The sequence below is a fragment of the Aythya ferina genome (assembly GCF_964211825.1).
Source record: "Aythya ferina genome assembly, chromosome: 10".
Taxonomy (NCBI): Eukaryota; Metazoa; Chordata; class Aves; order Anseriformes; family Anatidae; genus Aythya; species Aythya ferina.
Genome location: NC_140306.1, coordinates 3,975,618 through 3,999,605, shown reverse-complemented (window position 1 = coordinate 3,999,605; position 23,988 = coordinate 3,975,618). Strand labels below are relative to the sequence as shown.

Here is a 23,988-nt window from a genome sequence, read left to right as displayed (position 1 = left end):
ATTCTTCCTGCAAGATATTCTGTCCTTGAAATCCCTTCCTTAAAAACTCCTTCCTCCTTTTTTAGTATTTTCTTATAACAAAGTTAACACTTGGGATAAAGAAATAAGGCACATAACCAAGTCAAGTATTAAGGAGATGTATGGCATCGTGTCCATTTTTACATTACTACTTCACTGTGCTCCAGATTACTAACGACAAGCGGTACAGAAGAAAATACACAGCGAGATGCTCATTTTATTCAACACACATTATTTTACTAAATTAGATGTGTGGTACCCCTGACAGATAAAAGAATGGCCCCTCTAAAGCAGCAGGTTTTTCAGCCCTCTACACTCACATGAATTTTTATCAATGAATTCAAAGAGAATGAATGAAAATGCTGGTGCCTGACAGCGGTGAACATCTGCCTTACTGGACAATGTAAAACTGCAGAAGGCATTCTTCTGAACATCTCGTTTCAATTCCTTCTGAGTGATCAAAGTAGACTACAAGATAACGATAATTAAGTCATAAAACAGCTGCGGCTTCCAGACTCACGTGTACTCCTTTTTCCTCAAACGATCTGCAACTACCGAAAGAGGAGATGCTTTTTATCTTTACAACAGATAACCAAAACATGGCATTGATTCAACCTCACAAGCAGATATTCTGCTTGAACGAGTGAATGCCTGCAAAAGGCCAACAATTCCACCCATCCTCCTGCTCTCCAGATCTGCCTTACCTCAGCTGTCTCCCATGGGGTCCCAGGGAGCAGTGTTGTGGCCACCACAAAGCACCAGGTCCCAGAGCACATCTCAGAAAAAAAGAAAGGGTGCAGACTTCATGCAGACCTGCACCACCATCAACTCAAGAATCACATTACACCAACCAGAATAGGAGTCTTCTGGTAAGCCATAAAAAGCCTAAAAAAATATTTTCATAGAAAACACAGAATGATTTGGCTTGGAAAGGACCTTAAGGATCGTCTAGTTACAATCCCCTGCCACGGGCAGGGCCACCTTCTACAGATCAGGTTGCTCAAAGCCCCACTACTATTTTTTAGCTCTTAACTGCATCGGATATTTGATTTTAACTGGATTTAAAAGAGCATGAATAAAGTATCTTTTCAGTTACTCAGATTTCTTAGCAGATGAAATGTTTCCTCCCAACTTTTACTCTGGTCATCAAGTCTCTTCCAGAAAAAAATGGAAAGCCTACAGAGCTCAACATTTCAAATGTGAAAAATAAATTCAGACTGTCATGCTCTTGACAAATTTATACATAAAAGCAGCAAACTCCACTCCCCAACTTTCTAATCTTTTATATTAAAAAAAAAGGCACTCGAAGAGCAGCATTGTGTCATTGCCCCCCTCCCGTTTTCCTGTGCAAGGGACTAACAGAACTGCAATTAGCTATCGGTCCATCTTGTTTAAGGGAATTATCTTATTTCAAGGAGAACTGAATTTCAGCAGTGCACTTTACATCAGCCTTAAGAAAAGGTGGCAGTACTCCTTGGACAAAAACAAGGCAAACAGCATTAAAATCAGAGCATGGAAATGCTTTCAAGGGATACTGTGGGTCTCTGAGCTGACAGTTTCCCTGGCTGAAAGATAAGGGGCAATTCAGGAAACAGAAGTGAGACAGCAGAAGTGAGATATGATGCGTGAGAGACTTGCAGTAAACAGGTCCTGCTGTTTCCAAAATCTTTTGAGTAGCATTTTAGAGATTAAACAGCAAATACTTTAATTTTTCAAGTATGATTAATGGAAACGCATGATTACTTTAAGACATGCTCATTCCGTATGCACATCGTGGTAATGATATCTTATTATTATGGTAATAGTGTTCTTACATAAACCTGCATAATAAGCTTTAAAGGTGCTACACAAGATAATTATTAGTTATCAAGACGTCAGTTGCTTAAGGAAAATGCTTAATTACAGGTTAAGCTGATCAGATGCATGTTTTGTTTAATGTACAGCTTCAAGAAACAGGTAACAACAGAGGCATCTCAGGTCCTGTCCATTAGTCTGAAATTAAAATTTCAAGACAGAAGTACTGCAATCCTTGCCTAGGCAGCAGGGAAGTTTGTCTAAAAGAAACAATAGATGCTGTTCTACAGAGCTCAGATTACAAAAGAGTAAAACTGGGGTGAAAAGAACAAAGAAATGAAGAGATTTGGTAAATAAAGGGAGACAGATAACAGGAAAAAAAGAGGATTATGGCAGCAGAAAAGGGAAAGCTGGGTGTAGGATGGCAATTTGAAGGACCGATCAACAGACAAAACTGTAAAGTTTAAACAAGCTACAGTCTACAATTACACTGCTGTACAGGAACTGTAAGAGTACTTTCTGCCCCAGTGGCCTTTCAGAAAGCAGAGATGGTTTTCTTTCCCTCATTTCTGCACCTCCTGTAGTGCTGATCGTTCAGGATGATCCCCAGGAGAGGTGAGGGCAATGGGGACTGAGTGCAGTGCCCAGTGACACGAGGGGCAGCTGTGGTGGGTGGGAAGCAGGACACGACTTCCCCAGCTACAGCCCGAGGGGCTCTGGTTCTACCTTCTGCTACGGAGTAAAAAGGGCACTGGGCTCTGATGAATGAAGATAGCTGACATCTCCAGAGCACAGAGGTACCAGACGAGGTCTCACAGAGGAAGACATACTGCAGGGACTTGCTTTTTTGCAGGAAGGCTTATATTAGCCAGAAGGAATAGTAACCTACCAAAATTACCTACCCAACCACAGCAGGTGAAGACCACAGGACATGGGGAGATGCATCCAGACATAAGATCCCCAAACAGTTTTCTGTTTGGGGACAAAAACCAAGTTTTCACCAAACATTAAGTACAAAAAAAAAAAAAAAAAGCGCTTCTGTATAATATGCTCATCAGTCAGAAATAGCACTATGAAAGGAAAAGGTTTAAAGAAAAAGTGTTAATGGGCCAGGCCTTTCCATCTGCCTGGTATCTGCCTTGCATCCAAATCTCTTGCTTAGCAGTTCGGCTATCTTAAAAAAAAACAAACAAGAAAACAAAGAACTTGAAAAATATGAAAATCAGCATTCTACTCCTCATTCTACATGACGGGTGGCACTGCATACTCGATCACAGCATTGTGAGTTGCATACCTAAAATGCTGTGCAAAGTATTTGCAAACATAGGAGTAAATAGTCAAATTGGCATGACAGCCTTTAAAAACAGGAGTCAGCAATGTTTCACTAAGGAATGAAAATAGTGTCTTCTTGTACTGGTACAAGCTTTAGCTTGCTCCTGTTTTTGTAAACAATAGAAAAATTATTTCTACTGAATCATAAGCCTGGTTTTGCATTTTACAAATGTATACAAACAGCCACTTTTCTGAAGTCCATGGTGTCAACTAGATATAACAGATAACAAAACTTTAACACAACAGAATTTTATTATTTTTTTTTTTTTTTATCTCCCCCTGGCTCAATCACAATCAAGTTAGTGCACAGAGCACTAAGCCATGGCAGGTTGTGTTGTACTTGGGCAAGAACAGCTCAAAAGCAACAAAAGCATGGGAACCTGTATATCAAAACCCCTGACAACAGCCTTGGTTACCAACCTGGTGTTTGAATGCGACCTAACTGGTCTTGGAACTGAGATTCATAACTCAAGTCTCGTTGTATGAGGCTGTTCCAATGTGTCCTGGGCCTGTTAATTGTGTTACAATGGGAATCAGTCCCTAACAATACTCTAACTTGGCTCTACAGAGCTGACAAGCCCTGTTTTAAATGTAGAACACTTTCCATTAATTATATTTAAGCCTTACAGGCAAGATAAACAACGCTCAAAGAAACAGTAGATACTTCAAGTGCAGGCTTGCCTTCGCAGTGTTGTAGGCTCCACCAAGTGGGAAAGCAGGCCTGCCTTATTGCTAAGCAGCCATCCCCTGGTAGCCCTACAGCTCCCTGAGAGCCACTCAAAGACAAACTAGCAGCACGCTGTGCCAGCCAGCAGGGCTGACAGGTACAAAAAGAGCAGTTAAATAACTTATCTGCACTCGACAGGAGCTCCGGACACCTAGGGTTCATCTAACAGCAAAGTTGCTGCGTTAAGCAAAAGGCTTCCCGTCTGCTGGGTCTTCAGGTACTCCCAACAGCCTCCGTGTGCTGAGATGGCTCCACGAGAAGCCACGGAGCTTAAGGAGAAAGCATCAGTCTATATTTAAACTCTCTCTCCTGACAAGGCCTGGCAAAATTCAGACTTAGGAGAGAAAGCCTCACAGACATCCTTTTTCTCAGATACAAGAGATAAGATAACAAGCAGCACGCCCAGCCAGTACAACCACTTTAAAGGTGTTCCAGATGACAGACCTGGCAGCACTGCTTGCAGTTTCCCACAACTACATGTACTTGTTAGCTAGAGGCACCCTCAGTACAACCCCAGGGGTATTGCTATCTCAGGCATCACTGGATTCAAACCCCAAGCAGAGCCCCAGCAGCTCAGACAGAGGGCACCTCGGTGTAAGGATCTGCACGACACTGAACACCGGGTAAGCTCTGAGGGGTAAGGGAACTCTGCCTTGCCCCAACGGCGAGGGACAGGCTGCAACCTGATGTACCTGCTGCTTCAGCACCAACACCGGCCACCAGAAGCTGCAGACCCTGAAGCTCAGCCCTTTTCCTGCCCACAGGGGTCTCACCAGATTCCATCCATCGCTGTCTTCCAAGCCCATTTTGGCTTATGGGGCTACACAAGGGGTATGAAGAGACCTTGTTCAACATTCAGCCCATTGATAATGCCAGCATCGACTTCTTAAAGGAATTCTGTCATCGTCTGGATGAAAATTAGTCTCCCTCAGGCAGCAAATCTACTGCTTAAGCTCCTTCATGCAGAGGACTCAGTAAGTTACAGCTGACCACATAAAAAAGAAAGTTGATACAAGAGTGGCACAACTGAACAAGCACCCAGCTATTCTTACAAAGACTTGAAAAGAAAATGTGCTGTTCCTCCACCTAAAATTTAGATGTCAGCTTCCATCCAGTCCTGCACAGCTGCTTCAGCAACCAAAGCGGTGATCTTCAGGGAATGTCTTGAAGATGGTAACTGAGCTCACCCTTTTAAGCAACACGGAAAGTCACTGGAAAAGCACATTGTGATATCCAGGGGTGCCTGATAAGGTGGGAGAGGAAGACACATAGTTGAATTACCCTAACAGGACTGAAACTTCAGGGCTTTAGGCCAACACTAGCATGCTTCCGCTAGAAACCCAACTAAAAGTCAAACATCCCTCCACATTTGAGAAACAAACCGCCAATAAGAAAAAAAAAATGATTTAATTCTCATGATACAGAATTGAAAGACAAATTGATTTTAATAAGATACTCAAGACATGAAGAAGTCTAGGTTTGATCGACCCTGACTGTAAAACATAGAAGCAATAACAAAAATGACATTGAACTGAAAAGCAGACTTCATTAATGTAGAAACACCTAGAGTCAACATGCACAAAAAGCATAAATGGTCAAACAATGAGATTAGATAACAAAAAAATCCTCCAGTCCAGGAACATAATCCTTACAAACGGACATTTAGCTGCAATCATAAGAAACTCATCACACTAAACACACCATCCATTTGCTGAAACTACTCCTAAAGCCTCGGATTCTGCGTGGAGATAAGGCCTCTGACTCAATTACACCTTTTAGCGTGTTTTATACGAGACACCGTATTTCATCACATTTTATTCCACTTTCAAGGTTATTCCTAATGAGAGCTTCGACTTATCCTCGACGCAGTGACCTCCAAAGAGAAATGGTTTTGAAAAAGCCAGCTCAGAATTAGCCCAGACTTTTTGCAGTGTTTATTTGCTAGAAGCGGTAATGCACACACCAAGAGTGAGCCCCCCCCCCAAATTAAGCTCTGAAAGTAATTCACAGCAGAGTCTGTAATCTTGGTAGATTTTAAACAGTTGCCTATCTGCACACTCTGTTCTACTACAAACTGCAAAAAGATCCTAACTTTACATTATTTTTACTGAAAACTACCTTATGCACCCCTTTACCCCAATTTCCCACAGGCTTGGGGAACTATACACAGATTTTATCCAGTTCTGGGAACACAACCGGTCTCTACTGTGAAATATAACTCAAACTTCAACGAAGCAGAACAACACTACCCTGAAGTCTGAGGCATGAAGTGGAAAAGAAAAATACACATTAACTGAGCCAAAGGGCAACCCTTTCTTGGAAAGGAAATGCACTCATTCGGAAGAATACAGACAGTATTTTTCTCTCTCTCCATACACAGACAATACCTTAAGTTCCTAATGAGCAGAGAAGTACTGAAGTCTAAAATTTTACATTTCCTTCTTCAAAAATGGCACATCTACCCTCAAAACTCCTCTTACTGTACCAGTAAAACAGAAAGCCATTCCTTTATGGAATAGACAACATCTAAAAGTTGCTCTTTCCAACCTTTACTGTAATTTCATCTGTTTTCCTGAGATGCACCATCTGAAAGGTGGCCAATCATAACCCCACCTGACTCAGGAGATCTGAAAGAATCACGGAAAAGGTAATATCATTAACAGGCAGCGAGATAAACTCAAGCAGCACCATTCAACAGTTCTGTGCGCTTAGTTTATTACATATTTTATAGTAAGAGGCAGAACCAATAAATAACCCCATTAGAATCTCATTAACTCTGATCAATGCGTACCAAAGCTAACCTAAGAACAAAGCTGAATTTAATGCGTTTGTGAAGGAGAAAGAGGACCATTTTCTTCAGGACTTGGCTAAAAATTGACCTAAACTTTAACTAATCTTCTACATTATCTACAGCAAAAGAAAGACAGATGAGTGTAAACACAACACAAACAATGCAATATCTGTTCACATGATTTAGTACGAGACTAACCACTATCTTTATAGGTAAAAAAAAAAAAGTCTCCAGAACACAGCACTGAAAACCACATAGTTTATAAACATCCTTATGAAAAGCCAGCTGCTAAAATAACCCAGTCTATTCAGGATGTGCAAGTGCAGGTAAGAATTCACTCTTTCCATTTTTCTTAAGAGAATGGATTCTGATTTTTAGTCTAAATAATCCAGGTCTGCACAGTTATACTGTCTATACTTACTGTTAATTATTTCCTTTATAACAAATTTTCAAAGTAACAGGCAACTTCAATCAAATTTAAGAGAAACTACAGGTTGAAAAAAAAATCTTTGAAATCCCGCACGTTTCGTGAAAATAAGCAGAATCACATCAGAAATAGACAGCCCCATGAGAAGGGCAGGCAGAACACAACCACTGTGCGCTGGGTTGGTGGGAGACCACAGCATGCACATCCCAACTGCAGGTGCCAACCAGCCCATCGGCGCTCAGACCAGCTGCTGCCTCTTGCCTGGTGGAGGTGTCAAGGGCTGAGAAGAAACCAGGGCACAAGGATGGGATTTGTACCAAGTTTATAGAACTTCTTCCCCCCTTCTTCCTCCTTTGTAGACATCAGAAAGTGGAGACTGGAACTGTATTTGCTGCTCACTGAATCTTTATCTTAAAGATAAGCAAATCATGCCATAAAAATGGGAGCACTGGGTTCAAAAAAAGTCTCCCATTAGGAGGGAGAACAGACAAGAGAAACTCACCGCTCGTCTTCAAGTGACAGACAGGAGTCCTGAGCACAAAACAAAGGCTGGCGTGGAAGAATCCAACAGGCTTATGGGCAACAGAAAATGCTTTCATCCTGAAATTCTGGCTTCCAAAGGGCATTGCCTGAATTCTGAGCTAAGAGCGATAACTTACGCTGCGAGCCAACTCGCAGTCATGTAAACACAAACTGCTATCTACAGAGCTTAAAGTATTACAGTCTGTTAAATATAAATCAAATATGAAACGCAGCACCATCATTTCAATTTAAGTGACTTCTTTATGTTAATAAATCTGAGTATTTCAAGTGACTTTTCCCTCCATATTTATTCTGTAGTTCCACAGCATTTCTTTCATAAAGAATCTAAATACTGTATGAGCTGAACTTCACATTTATAAATATTTAAAAAAAAGATGAAGCTTTCCAGTGTAACATTTTACTTTCATTACTTGGTCTTTTGATAAGTTCAAACTAAACATATCATGGATTATAAAAGAAATCAAGGACAGCTTATGTATATGATGCTACGAAAATATTCAGAAGAAAAAACAGGCTTGTAATTAATACTGGACTATAAAAAGAAACTGAACAGTGTTTATGTTTTAAGAATGCTTTAACTGAGTTTAGAAACAGCTCGGTGTTGCCAAAATAGCTTCAATAAGTTGCAACCAGCCTGAACATCCAGCAACTGCACGGCTTCCAAAGTTCTATATGGTAAATAACATAACGCAAGATTAATAGGAACTCGCCACAGAACAGACAGATAAAGGAACGGATTTTAAGATGCGATAGCAATTGTTGGCTGTGTGACAGAAACAGAATGCCGACACTTGTCCTACGTCAGCAGCACCTCACTTGGAAATTTCTGAATTGCTGTTTACCTGTAGCTTGGGCTTCACCGTGGCCTCCTCTCATCTCCTCTGCCACCACCCCGTGCTTGCAGGACACCTCGTATCGGCTGCCCTGGGGCAGGATCTCACCTCTTACACCTTTTGGGGGTGATGAGGCCACGTCCCACCGAGATGGCCGCACACCTGGCTCCCCACCATGGCAGGAAAGCCTGCAGCCATCGTGCAGCCCGCAGCCACGGTCCTTGCGGGAAGGAGTCCCCGGGGAATAGTGGGGACAGGTCCCAAGTTAAACAATCATCCCAACCCCTTCAGCACGGTTTCTCTCGTGCCATCCCTGTTCGGTGTTGAGATGTACGGGGGAATCACCGCGAGGGGTGGGAGCGGGCGGATGAAACAGAGGCAGCACTGACAGGGCTGAAAACACAACAGGAAGGCATTATCAGGCTGCACATCGGCTCCCCGCTTTGATCACAGCTGCACGCTCCACCTGCTCAGAAAGGCAGCAACTACACGAGCCCATCCTTCCCCCGTCGGAGCAGAAGCCGGCTGAGATGTGCCGACTGCAGACACGGCACCGAGCGCTGACCCTTTGGCAGGCAGGCAGGAGCTGCCTCCCCACAACTTGGGGAAATCAAAGCAAGGGCCTGAGGGTGAAAAAACTGGCTTTCTTCTTCCCCTTCTCTACCCGCAGCAAGGTGCATGCAGACACAGCCTGAAGGAATACGAGCTATAGAAAAGCGATGGAATAAATAGGGGAAAAAAAAACATGAGAGGAAAGGAAAGGAAAACATCAAAGGAAACTGCAGCTAGCAGCTGGGAGGAGAGATTAAATCCCTTGTTAGAATCCATGCTTTACAGGGCTTGCTAAAACATATATAAAGGGAAATTTCTGGCATTATACCCACCTGTCTATCACATTTTTCAGCCTTTAGGGCAAACACTGTTTTGCTTTAAGCCTCTTAAGTCAGTATATTACATTACTTGGATATTGTTATTTACAAAGTGCTCCGCGTACACCTACTGCTCTGCAGACAATTGAAGCGACACCTCGGGCCTTAAATAAGATGCAATATTTAATGAGAAGCATGGCAGCTCAGGATGATAGTAAACAAAGAGAAACTATATTAAAAACATGCATCAAAATAGTGAAAGATGAGACAAACACAATGTGCCTGCAAATTCTTAGTTGCTATTTTTAAATCAAAGAACTGTGATCTAAGGATTAAAAGCAGATGACTTGGCATGAAAATAAATAAAATTTGGGTCCTCTACCAAATTCAGGCACCAACTGCTCATGCACTCTGATCAATTGGTAAGCCCTTACCTAAGGTCTAAGTGCTAAATGATAGCAAAAAAGGCTAAAAAAGCCTATTTTAGTAACAAATCGTGAAGAATCTCAAATACTTTCTGCACCATATCCATAGCCAGTGTTTGAGCCATGAGGTATGAACCACGAGTTACACTGTCTCGATGGAAACATAAAACAGTACAAAAAATCACCCAACAACCTAGGGAGAATGAGGGAACGCAACATACTGCTGGTCTGAATTTTTCCTGTTTCATATTCAATTAGATGAATTTTAGCTGCATTTTTGTTGTTTTTCTTGTATTACACAATAGCTAAACAACGAATCTCTGCCCCAGCATACTTGCAGACATGTCAAAAATCAATCTTTCTTAAGAATGACCCACTAAGTTTTTCCAGTTCTTTGCCATAACGTGGGTCATTCAGACATGCACATTCATAGAGCTTTTTGTCCTGTAACTCTCACCAATTTTCAACATTTTTTAAAAGTAGACTCTAGAATTAGTCAGTCTGTTAGCAGGCTCACAAATGATGCAGTCTGAGGTCGTGCCACTTTTCTCCTAAGCGATACCATTCTGCTTCTTCAGTGAAACACCGTGCGCACGCTCTTACCTACTGAGAGATGAATAGGTACTCAAGTTCAAACTGTTCTCGAGCATGACCCAAGCTATTTTTCCTGCCCTCAACTGTCTCATGTTCTTCAATTCATAACCATGATCTACAATCTCTTATTGTAAATGTGCCATCTTATACTTGATTGTATTAAAATGCATGTTGTTCAAATAAGCATATGTTGCCAATCTGGGTCAGTCTGTGCAACTCATCTGTTCAAATCATTATTTCCTACTTTAGAAAAAAGAACAACTTTAAATGTCACCAGAAATTTTATCTAAAAGAGACATACTCTGTATTTTCTTACAGATTGCTTAAGTTATCAGCTAGTAGTCAGACAAAGACTCCAAAGACAATGGATGATCCTCATTTCATAAAGAAACAAAAAATCCCGTCTTTTCCTTTTTTTTTTTTTTTCCTCCCCTTTTCCAGTATTTCCTAGAACACTGACACATTAGTTACTCCAAGGGTCAGTGGTACGTAAACTGAAATAGGTGTAAAATGAACCTCAGGAGCCTGCAAAGATCCCATTTGAAGCAGCCACTCCCATTACTGGTAAAACTTTGAAAACCAGCTGAAACATCTGAAAGTTAATACACTACCACAGGCCAACAAAGAAGTGGTAGAAAAGCAAACCTAAAGCAGCACGATTACTTCAAGCAGTAAGCAAATGTAGTCTGCCAGCAATACGAATGCCAGTTTGCAAAGCCTGGTAAGAGGGAAATACATTAACAGAGGCTTGTAATCGTGAGCTACTGTTGCAAGGCATTGCAGCCACAAAAACCAAATAGAACAGCTTTCTTACTTCTTTCACTGAAAAAGCGTGATCACAGTGCAGCACACCAAGATTTTTTATTTTATCCCTTGTACCTGCATGGACCTCAATATTGAGTGGAAACTGCAAAGGAAAGAATAACCTTCAAAACATGATCTCCACAGTTCAACAAGTTGTTTTGTTTTACACAGAATATGGGGGGGGAATTAAGGGGCTTCAGTGTATCCAGATAACAATACCATTCAAGAAAAACAGTGAAAAATATAGTTCTTTAACTACAAAATACATCAAAAGAAGGGATTTTGTACTGGTGGCAAGGAGGTTGTTGACTAATAAATAATATAACCAGCTACATGAGAGCATACAGTAAAAGCAGATGCTAATGGCAAGGCTGCTTTCAAAGCAATGTGAAAGCAATTTTGCTTTTCTCTGCACCACCTACTTGGAATACTGGAATTTTATCAAACCTGTAATTCCCGTATCTTTCAATAAATTAAGCTTAATTTGGCAGTAATGAAGGTAAAGTAAAACCTACACTACAGCCAAAGCAGACTGCAGTTGACCATGGAAGTGTAATTCACATAAAATACAATCCTGTGAGTTGTATTCTTCTTAAAATCTTAACTGTAGGAAACGCTTAAACATACCGTACCAATCAGTTTAATCCCACAAAACCAAGAAACAGGATTTTCATCCAGAATATATTACTGCTTATGCTTTTGTTCTTCTGAATCATGGCTGCTGAATCCAAGAGGTTAACAGCTGAAAATTAGCATATTCTTCTAACAAGAGAATGCTTTCAGCCACTGATTAATACTTCTTCTCTGCTAATGATCCCCACACACACATAGACACACACACAGAGAAAAATTAATAAACTAGCTTGCTAGCAGCATACCATTTAACAGTCTGTTTGGATAGTTTTGTTCCTGAATCTTCCTTTCTGAGCTTAGTATTTTCATCATAGATATGCAGTCAACAAGATCTACGCCATTCACCTCTCATTTGAGGGTAGTCCTTAGCTGGATGTTACAGCTAAGTTACTCCTAGGAACACTGCAAAGCCACAAAGAGAGAATAGGACTTCAAGAACATTAACCCTGTAAGTTGCAAAAAAGCAAAGACTGAAAGATTTTTGAAAGTCTGTTTTTCCTCTATTAAAGTATTTTGATCTTTCCAAAGGTCCAAACCACTGAAAAAAAAAAAAAAAAAAGCCAAGAAACAGATGCAAAAATGGCACAAAGTAGTTTCTACACGACCTTCCAGAGTTTTCTAGATCTCAGCAAATAATGACGGGGTCAAATTTTAAGTTTGCAGATGGATGATAAATTTCAGAAATAATTTTTAACATACAGCTATTTATATTCACCTAAAGATCATAATATTTGACTACACAAGCTTAAAGATGTTATATGTTATAAAAATATTTTCCCAAATCGAGCGGAAGCTTGAAGCAGTTCTTTCAGGAGGGCCGTCATACATAAGCTGCTCTTAAACGCTCTTTGCCCTACAAGCAAGCACAGAAGAGTACATGGGGGAGCCAATGTAACAAAACAGAAGGAAAGTACTACAAATAAGATGCTCCACAGAGGACAGAACTTGATGTAAATTAGTAACAGACACATAGTTATGCTAACAGCTGAATAAACGGAAGAGGCTTTTGACCATTTGATGGTACAGTGTGTTTAGATGGGCACAACAGCAAGCTATCAGCACCACTCTGATTATCAAATGTATGTTTGGAAAAAAACATGAGTAGGCTGCCTTTTTTTCCCCCCATATATAAACAGTTGATCACTTGTAAAATAAATATTTAATATCAGTTAAAGCCAACAAAAGAGGTCAGAACCAATATACAGAAATCTTCCCTCTACCAAACCACAGCAATGGACTAAAACTATGATGCCGAAGGCTGAGATCCTTATTCCCCTACTTTAGTGGCTTTATCATTTCTTATCTTAAAAATCCTAAATCTCGCCGATCTTACTTTTTTCTGAAAGACTTGTACTCCTTGATGCCTTTGCAACAGCAGCCCGTAAACCTTCAGGCCCACATTACGCTGTATTGATTAAAAGAGTAATTCAGAAAGCCTAGGGAAAAGGGAAGGGGAGCTGAACAATCACAGTCAATCTCATCACCTCAATGACACACTGTGAGTGTAATTAATCCTACATTTATTTAGAGAACTTCACACCCTACACATCAAGCAGCAACTCCCTGCTGGCTTCTGACTAGGTAATTATGTTGTAACAAGGACTAGGTTTTGATTATAACAAAGAGATGAAAAGGAAAACAGAGCTATGAAGCTACGATATCTTTTAGGGTATGTCTAACCTGCAAATCAACAGAAGCAAATGGAACACGTTTAGCAATATTGACTTGGCTTTAGTCTAGTTCCAATAAAGATACCAGCTTCTACAGAGGCTGCATAAATGACACCAGGGATCCTGGTTCTTTAAAGCTTACTCTAAAGCAAACAGTCCATGCTTGAACTGGCACGTTATACCTGGAGTCATCCAAATTAGCAAGATTACATTTGTCGTAGGTGTAAGTATCTGTACTCTGCAACGAGGAGGTGTGACTGCAGAGCATGTACACACCAAAGCAGCCTGTACGCAGGTGTCATAAATCAAGTTGCAGGCACAGTTCCACGGGACATGCTGAAGCAATTTAGTGGCTCATCCCTCTTAACGTAACAGATCTCCTTTACCGTGAGTCAAATCTACAGCAACACACCATGTGAATAATGACTTCAGAATTTTTTGCAGTGGAACAGATCATGAAAAAAAGATGAGGTGGTAAGATAAAAACATGCTGTTGAAAATACAATGCAAATTATATGGGATCAAACATCTTACTCTTCTGCATTCCTTGAACCCACGAACTTTGGAGATGTATAAACCATAAAACTGCCTAAGTGTAACTACCCCTGGAGAACTGCCAGGGGCCCTACCAGCTTCAAATCCATTTCAGGAACACAGGAAACATACGTTTACCAATAATGAAGTGGTATATGTTTAAACCTAAACATGTATTTAAATGTTAGGTAAACATACTTTAAATCGGCATGGGCTCAATTGTTTTCTTCCACAGGGATGCAGAACGGCATGCACTTAACTGCCTGCACCACGACTCGAAGCTGTTCAGCCCTGCACTCCGCCACTGATCTTACAGCCAGCAGCATCACACGGCTGAGCTACGAACAGAGTGGTGCAAACTGGAGTACAAAGCACTGGAGAAAGACATCAGGCTACACAAAGGAACCTCAGCACAGCAGAAGTCAGCGGGTGAACTACTCTGACATCTATCCGTAAGGGAAACAACTCCTACGGGGTCACAGACAGAACTATCCTCCAGCAAGGAAAGGGAAGGGAAGAAGTTCTTCTGCAATAAACCCACACTTGATTCCCCACTCTTCACAGCCCATACGTAGCTATGAGACAACCAGTGGTTCCCCAAAGCTCTCTCTCCTCTCCCTCATCATCTTCTGCTTTTTATATCAGAATGGTGCGAAAGACAGAGAAAAGCTCAGACTTTAATACACGTCCAGTTGTAACCTCACTTTGGAGAGGCTGCCATATGTATCAGAGCGGTTTGTAAAAGCTCTGACCTAAAGAAGAAAAGCATGCAAACCAGACAAATTAAATTTAATTTTATTATGGAAATGAAAGTAGTAACAGAAGTGACAGCAGGGTGGATGATAAGCTCACTTAGCAGGGGGATCAAATGAAGTGATGACATGTCATTATGACCTCAGGGGTTAAAGATGCAATTTTCCATCTGGCTGCATCTGGCTTTTCAACATAAATGTTGACACCACCTGCCGAGACTTACGACAAGCTGCCTGCATAGGTCTTTGTCGAGCTTTTGTTACCCAGGTTAACCTTTACTTTTCTCTCTCTTCTGATAGGTTTTGCCGAGCAACATGCTCCCTTCCTTCAAAACACGATGGAGTTAAAATGATTTTACATGCCATTTTATACCACAGGACCGTATTTATTTCACAAGCAAGCTGGAAGTCTAAAAAGCAGGTAAAACTAAACTTAAGACTGCAAAAGAAAAGATGAAACTTCAGCTATACTAGCTAATATCTTTTATTATCTAAGATTTCCAAGAATTTACTTTTAGTTACAGTTACCTCAATAAAATCAGTTTCTCAAAAAATCCTTAGAATTAGAGCACTGGATTGTACTCACCATATCCAACTGACTATTAGCCACCTGCATTTGTTTTTATTCAGAAGCTTAATCATTTCCAATTCCAGACACACTGTGCTTAAAATAAATCATCTTCTGCCAGCCCAGTGACACATGCACTTATTCATCTAATTTAGCCACAGCCAAATGATGATCTCAAACCAAATTTGTAATCTGCTATTGACACACTGCTGGCTATAAGGTTTTGTTTCCACTCTGAAATTGAAAAGGTAGTAACTACCTGTGGTGCTCCCATCCCAAAGGCTTCATCTTGACTATTATTCTCTTACTACCATACGATATATCCATTGTACTTCTGCCTATGTCATTGTTTTTTTTCCTAAACCTATGACTCCCAGAGTTTTCTCTGCCAGTACAGGTGAGCTAACAATCTTGCTTCCAGCTGTTTTTAAAGGGCCCAGATTCTTCACTAAAAATAACCTACAATCTGTTTTAACTGTTAAACAGAGGCCCCAACCTCCACTAGGACTGGGTAACATCTCATGGAAAGAGAGGAAGAAAAGAAAAACCCTTCACTGATTTTTGAGAGTAACCTGGGACTACAACTACGAATAGAGAGGAGAAAACAGAGACAAAGAAGATTAATGAGGCTTGCACAGAGCAAAGAATAGCTAAAAAACAAAACAGAGAAAGTATCCAAGCCAAGTGGGCACACAAATTTTTTCATTAAAAGACCACTAAAAAAAACTATGAATTCTTTCCCCTCCCAAAACTCTTTCCCACAGAGGCAATTATCAGAGAGCTGTAACAACTTTCTGCCCCTGGAACCGCATGTGTACCACCCTCCCATCCCAATGCCTTACTCACCTTGAGGAGCTGGAACCCTTGCTCTTACCAGACTATTCACCACTCCTTTCCAAATCTGTTAGGTATATTCTGAGTGAAAAGTGGACTCAGTAATTCCCTTCAACACTTACAAGGGGAAAAAAAAAGTGCCCCCACTCACCTAGAACATGCTTAACTTCAAGCACACGCTTCACTGCTAAACTGAACCAGGAATGACTTAAGCATATGCTTAAATGCTTTCCTGATTCAGGCAAGTTCATTCCTAAAAATAGGCAATGGTTTCTACTGTTCCTCTTTCTCTTGTTCTCCTAATGACAGACAACTATTGTGCCATGTCATTATGACAGTAAGATAGCTTAATTGCCCTCTTTCCAGAAGCTGTCAGTTCTGCTTAACTGGTACATAATGTATGTGTCTGGCAGTAAATGTGTTAATGTAGCAGTCACTTATATCTACCATACATTTTCTTCTGCTATGTTTAAAGAAATTCTTGGGTTTTCTGACTGACCTCCTTATCACTGTATTCACTGATATGGGCAGCAGTGATATCACTGTTCTGTGACTCATTTATTTGTGAAAGATCATGAAATAACTCCCTCTTTCATTTACTTTTTCAAGTCAACTTCAACCTGAACATGAATTTCCCTGTACTTGTATTAAAGGTCTTGGCAAAAAAGACCCCTCAGAAATGGAGATTTGGAACGAACTGGCTGCTCTTGTAACTAACCAGGTTTCATCAATCAAAAAATATTGGAAACATCCGTAGTTGCTTTTGTGTATCATCACCTGCAGGAGCGTGATCTTTTTAACATATAGAGAAGAAGACGACTCATCTATATGAATAGCACATACTAAGCAGTTGTGAACAAAAGGCCTTTAACTTATGAAAGAGAAGTGAGCCAGCTTGCACACTGCCCTTTCTGATTGTGAGAATTATCAAGCTCCCTCTATATCCCCTCATCACTTCTAGTATCTTGCACACTATTTCTTACCCACAGATAACCCATCTTGAATTGTGAGCTAGAAGGCAAAGACTACTTTTACCCATTGTTAGGAAATTGCTATGTTGCTATATTATCAAACATGAAAATGGCACTTTTTGTATTTGTATTAGGAAGGCCGTGATTCCCAGATTTAGTCTGGAAGTGGCAGAGTCACTGTTTCCTCTCCAGAGGAGTGGAAGCTGAAGCACATTGCCAGGCAGAGTGAGCTGGCAAGCAACTACAGGGGCAACAGTATACAGCACACAGATTTGAGACGCTTATTCTGGTGTTAATAATCAATTGGTACACCTGCTATAGTTCATAAATCAACTGTTTCATACGGATTTAAACTGTCTGCATGTGCATTTGACCTGAATTGGAAGCTGTCAATACTGTAAGTAATTGTAAATTCAATGCTGAACTCGAATTTGTTCCAACCATCTTCCGGACGTTACATAAGTTCTCAAAAATCTCTTACTCCTAGGACTGCAATGGCATGAAAATTCCCCTAAAGCTGTTTTTCCCCTAAACCATTAATAATCAATGAAAATTCACACCTACATTTAAAACGCAACTCCTCCCTCCCTTCTCCAGTGATGCCACCAAATAAAAAAATGAACTGGATGTCTTCTCCCATGTTGTAGGAATACCTGGATAACAAGGTTACGAAATGAAATAATGGAAAACATTTCCCTTTATAGGATGTAGCCTGTATTTTAGTTTTACTGATTATTTGTTCCTACATGCAGTATGCTAAAAACCTTTCCCACATCAATAACAAGTTCAGAACTTACTTGGTTTTTTGAATCCAGACGCAGTAGTCTGTAATGAAGAGATCGTTAAGGAGGTAGGCAGGGTCGCTCTCCCTAAAAATCTTGTGAATGTCCAGCAGACACTTCAAAACCGCAGCTCTTCCTGGAAAGAGATTTTTATTTCTGTAATTCACTAGAAATTAGTCATTATGATTTCTATCTTCTTCCCACCTTTGAGACTTTAATAACAGCTATCTACAACCACCTTGTAACTTTAAGTTGATTCACCGTCTCAGAATTGCAGTCAGATGACTGCCCCTCGGCTCCCACATCTCTGTGGATGCAGAGCCTCCGACTTCAGCAAGAAAATCTCTGCAAGACTGAAGCCTCGAGGCACAGTCATGCGTGTAATTCTCAACAGCTCAAGAAGCCCCCTCCCCCTGCCTCTCCTTTCTTCTCACTGTATGGCTCTATACCACATCAAAAAAAAAAAGAAAAAAACAAGCTGGAAAGTAACTCACGGATAACAAAAAGGTTATGCCCCATCATCATTCCCCTGCTGAAAAAAAACATAAAGCCTATTTCTCTGTATGCCTACACAAACACCTGCATTGGGAAAAAATAAAGTTGGAAACACACAGCCCAGAGCAGGATCAGGCACCCAGAAGCCACAGCAATTGTGTAAGCCCCTGTAAGTGATACCATTGCCTAACAGCTAACAATTGCTTTAAATTAAGCAGAACTTTCCCTACTGCTCTTAGTTACAAAGTAACTTGGCAAGCTGAGCCTCCCTCCAGAAAGAAAAATTCACTTCAGGCTCAAGAAAGTGCCATTTGACGTACAGTTGATAAATGCAGAAAAAGATAAAGCCTTGAACATTTCCTCATTCCACAACCAGAAATCTTTCTGCAGTCGGTTTGTTTCTGTTCATATGCAATTATTCCTTGTTAGTAACTTCTCTTCCTTGTGTAAATTCCAATTAACTAAAATCTCCTCCTCCAGTTTTCTGATGGGAGTTGCTAAGGGGTTAAAGGCTGGCACACTAAACAACAAAAAAAAAATATTTTCACTGCTTAATGGGGGAAAAAACATTCAAATGAAAACAGCCACTACTGCAAATGGAATCTAATAACCCTCTCCCAAGAGACTGGCTCCTCCTAGGCTATGAAACCTGAACATGGATGAAATTACATTTTACAGAATTAAAAAAAGGAAAAAAGATCAGAACTCCCCCTGCTGTTTGAGCACAACATTTTTGTTTGTTGCTTGTTGTGGAGTAATTCCATGCTGCAAAATATATAGACAGAGAAAGAAAGTGAAAAGATGGGGAAGACCACAGTATAGAAAAAGAACACTGAGAGCACAAAGCAATGGCAAATAAAAATAAAAAAAATGTGTATAGAAAGCACTACTTTGGAAAAGAAGCAATTGAAGAAAAGTCAGGGAAGAATGCAAAAGAAATGACAACCCCAAGTATAACTGCTGAACTTTCAGATTCCATCATCATCAATGCCTGTCAAACCAAACCTGTCAAACCGAACTATTTTGACTACAAAGAAGTATGCTCTTTTAAAAAGAAATTATACACGGAATTAAAATTTTGCTCAACTTTTTGGTTCTAGCTGTCAAGCTGCCAGCCTGAACCATTTACAACATCCACTACATTTACTCAACTGCCAAGTAACTATGTAAATTAGTGACTCGAACACTAATTCTCAACAAAGAAGTAGTCCTTCTTCATTAATTACAATTTTAGATTACTGTAGCTTAACATCTCTGTCCTCACAGAGGCTGCAGCTCTAGCCAGCCTTAATCCCTGCTCAGCATGGGCATTCAGGAACCCCAGAGCTGTGCCTGTGTTAGCAGAGGCAGCTCCCAGCTCCTCTTTCAGCCCACGGCTGCACAGTGAGCAGCTGCCTGTGCTGGTGAATGCAGCATCTCCTGCACAGAGATGACTTCAGTGATGCCCACCTTACCTCTGCCTTGGAACACTTCCAAATCCTGTATATGTTTAAAACATGCTATACGTTCTTGTAATAAAAATATGATTTTGTACACCACTACGGGACACTTCATTTGTGAAACACAACCAGAAGATTACACTGTATTTACAAAACTGACTTTGAGTAAGTATGCAGATAAAGCATCCCAGAGACGGGGCACTATAGTCTGTATTCATGGTCTGGGGTGTTTTTCTGACTTTTCAGACAATTTGCTATTACAACTAACATACTGACTCTGATCTTATGTGTTTTTTTCCCCCCATACTTTCACTGGAAAGGGAATATATAAAATTATATTTAATTTACAGATTGTGGAAATGATCTCTACTAAGTCACACTGCACATACCAAGATAGGATAGGAAACAAGACAGCTGCTTTTTTTGGCAGCTCAACCCTTCTTTGCTAAGATACACCGACATTAATGTAGATTAAACTTTCATCGTGTTGCCTCTCAAGATCATACATCTCTTCTGTTACAAGAATAAAAAAATAAATTTGTGTCTGAGTGATACACGAGTGGGAATGGTAGATGGTGAAGGCAGGCTGGGAACAGCAGGGGTAAAAACATGGCTCTGGAGGACTCTGTGACACTGCCATCAGCAATCCCATCCCAGTCCTGACATTCCAGGGGAGACTGATTTAAAGTAAGTCAGCAGAAAGTTATATCAAACGCAGTTTAGTTACACTGGAGGAGGCATTCCCTCTGCTTGACTGCAGCAGCCCTTACCAACAGCCACCCTCCTCCTCCTCCGGCAGCCGAAGTCCTGCAGGGGGTGGCCGAGCAGTGACAGAAGCACATCTCCCTGCCTTTGGGAGCTCAGAGCAATGCCTGGTACAGTTGTCGATCAACAACAGCAATAAAATAGCTGAGGGAATACAAGCATGGTTTTCAGATGTGGTAACAACGATGGGAAAAGATGAAAGTGTCAGCAACACACGCGTGATGATCTTCAGCTGAGGAGACAGAACACTGAAACAAAATGAAAGCAAATGGAAAAGAAAAACAGCTCTTCAGTGGATTTGCTTGGGTTCACACGTTCACACGGAGATTTTATGTATGCACATGCATGCAACACATCAAACAGGGAATCCCACACAGGAGGAACACAAAGCATAGCAAACACACTTCTGCTTTCAGGATATGCATCTTATACGCGTACCCAGTAAATAAGTCCCTATAAAAACTCCTTACCACAGGAATGAAAAATAAGCACTGAAGAACAAACACTAGTTAAGCCTTGAAGTAGGGTATCCCATGAAATACAGATGATTCTCAGCCAATTTTTGTGAAATCCCATACCCTTATGTTTTGTCTTTGGATACACCTACTTCAGTCTCCAGCAGGCACCCGGCTGCAGCTCAGTACCCAGCACCATTCCTGCTCACGCTGCCTTCAGCGCCCTGCTGCACTCCTGCACCTCCCCCTTCTGCACAGCTCTTCGTGACGTGCCAGTGGCAGTGTTTGTGAAACCGTACAGAGAGCTGGAACAGGGAACCGGTGAAGCCAAAAGATGAACAGGTACGGGAATTTTTTGGCAGTTATGTCAGTCTCACTCACAGAAACGTTGCCTGTCAAAGCAAAGCTAAAACGTGCTAGTTTTAAAAGTCTCACTTCTTTTCTAGCCCTAGAATTCTCATTTTTTAAAATTCACCACACATTAAAAGTTGGGGTCTTGGAAATGGGGTCTCTGACATTTCACTTCCTTTCCTGACGTTAACAATCATCCCACTTGTGCTGGATGAGAGCAGCAGCAGTCTCAGAGGAAGAGCAACAGAGGCTGAGCATCCAGGGCTGAAGTTCCCGAAGTCAGAGCACGGCTGCAGATCGCTGGGTTCTGCTGGAGTTCACTGCTACCACAGCTGGCAGGGGGCAGCCCACAGCTGGAGTTCTAGATTGTTTCAGAAATTCAGTTCTTCCCACACATGACTTCAGAAATTGATATAATTCAACCCCAGCTATTTGCCACTTGATACCAAAACTACTGTTTTTACACAATCATTAAATTCTGCTGGTTTTAATACTGAATGTTTAGAAGTAAATTCATCCTTTCATTTTACTTTACTTTGCCTATAGAGTATATTTTTCCATATGTGCAAGAAGGAACATTCACCTAAAGAAATAAACCGAAATTTTGTCATCTCATGAAGCAGAGAGAAGAATGCCATTCTGAAAAACAAGCAAAGGACTCTTCTGACTTCTGAATGAAAATCTCCTGGCAATAAGTTACCCTGCAGCCAACAGCGATAATTATTTCGCCCTAAATCTATGAGCATTAACTTCTGCGTGGAAAGAGGCAAAGCATATTTTATGTCACAGAGGATAAATAAGTCCCCTATTTTTAGCTCATAGATGATGGCTTCCAAATCAGCATTAGGCAATGGTAGCACAATGGCAGTAAATACTGACAGAACCAGCTCGTGCCACGTACTTACTACAAGTCTCCTGAAAAAGGGCTCCATATATTTCCATAAATGCAGAACACAGATTTTGCTTGAAATAGCACCGTAGCTAGTACGTGCCACTATTTCATTCCATTTTTTAATTATCCAAAGAACAGTAGAGCACATATCCTAGACAACACTGAAGTTTGAAGAGCATTGCTGAAGTATTTTACGTATTATTGCTAACTAAAACAGAATGAGAAAGTCTGCTAAAGACCTTAATATTAATCAGCTTAATGCATTTTGTCTTATGATTAACACTTTGGTGGGAAGTCGTAATTCAAATTAAGAAGCGTTTCAACCTCATGCAAAGTCCTTAATACCTTAAAAATGAAGTATTCTGTGTTTTTAAAGTGATACATCAAGATAGCACCAACATTTAAAAAATAAAGTCAAATACCTTGACATAAAACAGTTCAATTCCATCAGAATTCTTTACTAGTACTCAAGAAATTATTTTATTGTGTTCATTTCTTTAGAATTCATGAACTTTTTAAAAGCAGAATATTTATTTCCTCAATTATTTTGTTAATAGTGGAAAAATTGTATGGAAAAAACTGTCAACTTTCCTAATACCTCTCTATTAAGTTGCTTCAATTTTACACTTGGATTATTCCTATCCTGGTACACAAAATTTCAAATCTGCAGCTAGTATTTTGAGCACATAAATACACGTACGAACACACCTGTGCCAAACTGCACCCAAAATACCCTGATTTTATTATCAAAACCATTATATATCCCATCTTCTGCTACCAGCACTCTGTAAAGAAAACTTAAGTCAGGATGCCATCAGCTGAACCCAACACTTCCTTGGAGTCCCACTTGTCCTCTTGCACAGCAGGGAATAGTTTTGTGGTCCTGTCTGACTGTATTCATTACCTGTTAGCTGACAGTCATTTTTACCTGCACTCCTCACCCCTACATTGCAACACAGTGCTGACTCAGGTTGGTGATGCATCCCGTGCACTAAACAAGAAGGGTAACAGAGCCCGGTATTCTGTAAAAAGAAATCCCTCAAAAGCATGGCGTGACCTCCAGTGAAATCTGAAGGCAAAAACATTCTCATTGAACAAACAGGCCTTAGCCGTACAAGCAGTATCTACAAACCCATTTCTTCTGACACTTCCCCCCCCCCACTGACTGTAGGTAGGTATTATTTCCAATTTTTATCTTTCCCAATACTTTAGTAGTTGGCTATTTAAAAAAAAAAAACTTTTCACTCTAAACACACATGACAATAGGAAAGTAATAGGAAAGACTAATTTGATGCATAAAACCCAGAGTTTTCACAACAGCCAGTAATAATCACTCTGACTCTTATCACCACACTGCTAACTTGCTAACATCCTTCCCAACAGCCTTACAGCCACATGAAGAAAATCACGTATTTGTGTCAACTTCCCAGGCAGCACCCGGAGATAATCACTGCTCATGCTGAAGATACCGCCCTCCTCTCTGTTGTTAACAGCTCTGGCTGAAACGGGCACACATCCCTTTTTGTGAGGCCCACATCTGCCTTTCCAGCACCGCTGAGGCAGCCAGAGCCCCTATCCTGAGCCCTTGTTAGGATGCACGTCCACGATCTGTTCTTCTTTTTGTTACCAATGGGTACACAAGTGTGGTTGTGCACAGCTGCACAAGTGAAGTTGGAATAATCTTAGTTTT

The 23,988-nt window shown here is 40.7% G+C and overlaps 1 protein-coding gene across 4 annotated transcripts in view; it reads right to left on the bottom strand.

Annotated features, from left to right (window-relative positions):
• The window catches only part of SHQ1 (SHQ1, H/ACA ribonucleoprotein assembly factor), a 50,232-nt gene that overhangs the window by 4,266 nt on the left and 21,978 nt on the right, over nt 1–23,988 (bottom strand). For all 4 annotated transcript variants that reach the window (XM_084531358.1, XM_084531359.1, XM_084531357.1 and 1 more), the window contains exon 12: nt 17,917–18,037. In XM_084531358.1, the coding sequence (XP_084387484.1) occupies nt 17,917–18,037 (121 nt within the window). The remainder of the gene's footprint in view (nt 1–17,916; nt 18,038–23,988) is intronic.